The sequence below is a fragment of the Drosophila santomea genome, chromosome 2L (assembly GCF_016746245.2).
Source record: "Drosophila santomea strain STO CAGO 1482 chromosome 2L, Prin_Dsan_1.1, whole genome shotgun sequence".
Taxonomy (NCBI): domain Eukaryota; kingdom Metazoa; phylum Arthropoda; class Insecta; order Diptera; family Drosophilidae; genus Drosophila; species Drosophila santomea.
The window spans coordinates 17312978-17314168 of NC_053016.2; the positions used below are offsets into that span (position 1 = coordinate 17312978).

Sequence of the window (1191 nt, forward strand, 5' to 3'; positions counted from 1 at the left end):
CAAAGTTATTTACCGTAAAAATATAACTTTTTCTTGCAGCTATTTTTCTTTTCCTTTGTCCTCTTTCTCAAGTGGTTGCTTGTTTATGGAATTTTCATTTGTCTCTTTTTTCACTTCCTTCAGCGTTTCTGATGGGACATAAATCTTTCGCTCGCTTTCTGTGATTTTTATTTCATGTAAATACAACAGTCTCAGAACTGCAGAGAAACTGTCAGCAGTGCACAGTTACATATCATTCTGCGAAAATCTAATCTCAGTATATAAAAAGAGTATCTCTGGAGTTTTTGCAAGCCGCTTAGTTTATTATTACAAATTCTACGGGAATATCCACAACAATCCTCCCATAAATCCGTGTTTTTTAGAAACCGGCACTCTGGTTCATCCGGTGATAGTCTCGACCATTATAACGCACTGTAGTCCAGTAGTAAATTACGTCCCCGTCTTTTAGCTCCACATCTCGATTGGTGTACGTCCATCGGCCATCTTTATCCTTCCCAATGATATCTGCCGCCCAGGTCTGATCATTTAGATCAGCAATTCGTTTGTTCAGACTGCCGTGGAATGCGAACAGTGATATTCCCGGCTCATCGTCTATAGATACTTCAAAACCCCGTCGTTCTGAAGAGGTTACGCGAGCTGTTGGAACTTGATAATCAGACATCATATTGCAAACTAAACGCAACAAGCAATTCTCTGTTTGAATGAGCAATATTATCATTGTAAATATGTGAATGAAAGTGTTCCCTTCTCTAGAGATAGGAAAAGTCAACACTAAAATATATCATTGGCTAGTCTGAGTCATCAAGCCAATGCATTTGTTACTGGCAATTTTGTTTTGGTTAGAAGCAACCTGTGGTCGATCGCAATCTAATGACCGATTGCATTGCCCAAAATTTGCAAAAAGGTAAGTAAGTAATATTTGTCCGCTTCATACGATATATATAATCATTCCATAGGCTATGCCGTTTACTATTTAATACTATTTATAACTAAGTTAAATTAGGTCTTTGTCCTTCGTAATTATAACCATAGTTGCTGCAAGGTATCGTTTGAACTAATATGGCATGAATAGATTAATTCGCAAAAAGGTAGTTTAATTGTATACTGCCCATCAGTGAATGTTGGTACCCACTCTACGGGATAACGTGTTGTTTACTGTATCTATTTAGTTTCTTTGTTGTGGGGCTCAGA

The 1191-nt window shown here is 37.5% G+C and overlaps 1 protein-coding gene across 1 annotated transcript; it reads right to left on the reverse strand.

Moving 5' to 3' along the window:
* Window positions 1–276: 276 nt before the first annotated feature.
* On the reverse strand, window positions 277–678 carry LOC120458382 (gram-negative bacteria-binding protein 3). Its single transcript, XM_039646001.2, has one exon. It carries the CDS (start codon window positions 662–664, stop codon window positions 359–361), a length of 306 nt encoding a protein of 101 aa, XP_039501935.1. The 5' UTR covers window positions 665–678; the 3' UTR covers window positions 277–358.
* Window positions 679–1191: the final 513 nt, after the last annotated feature.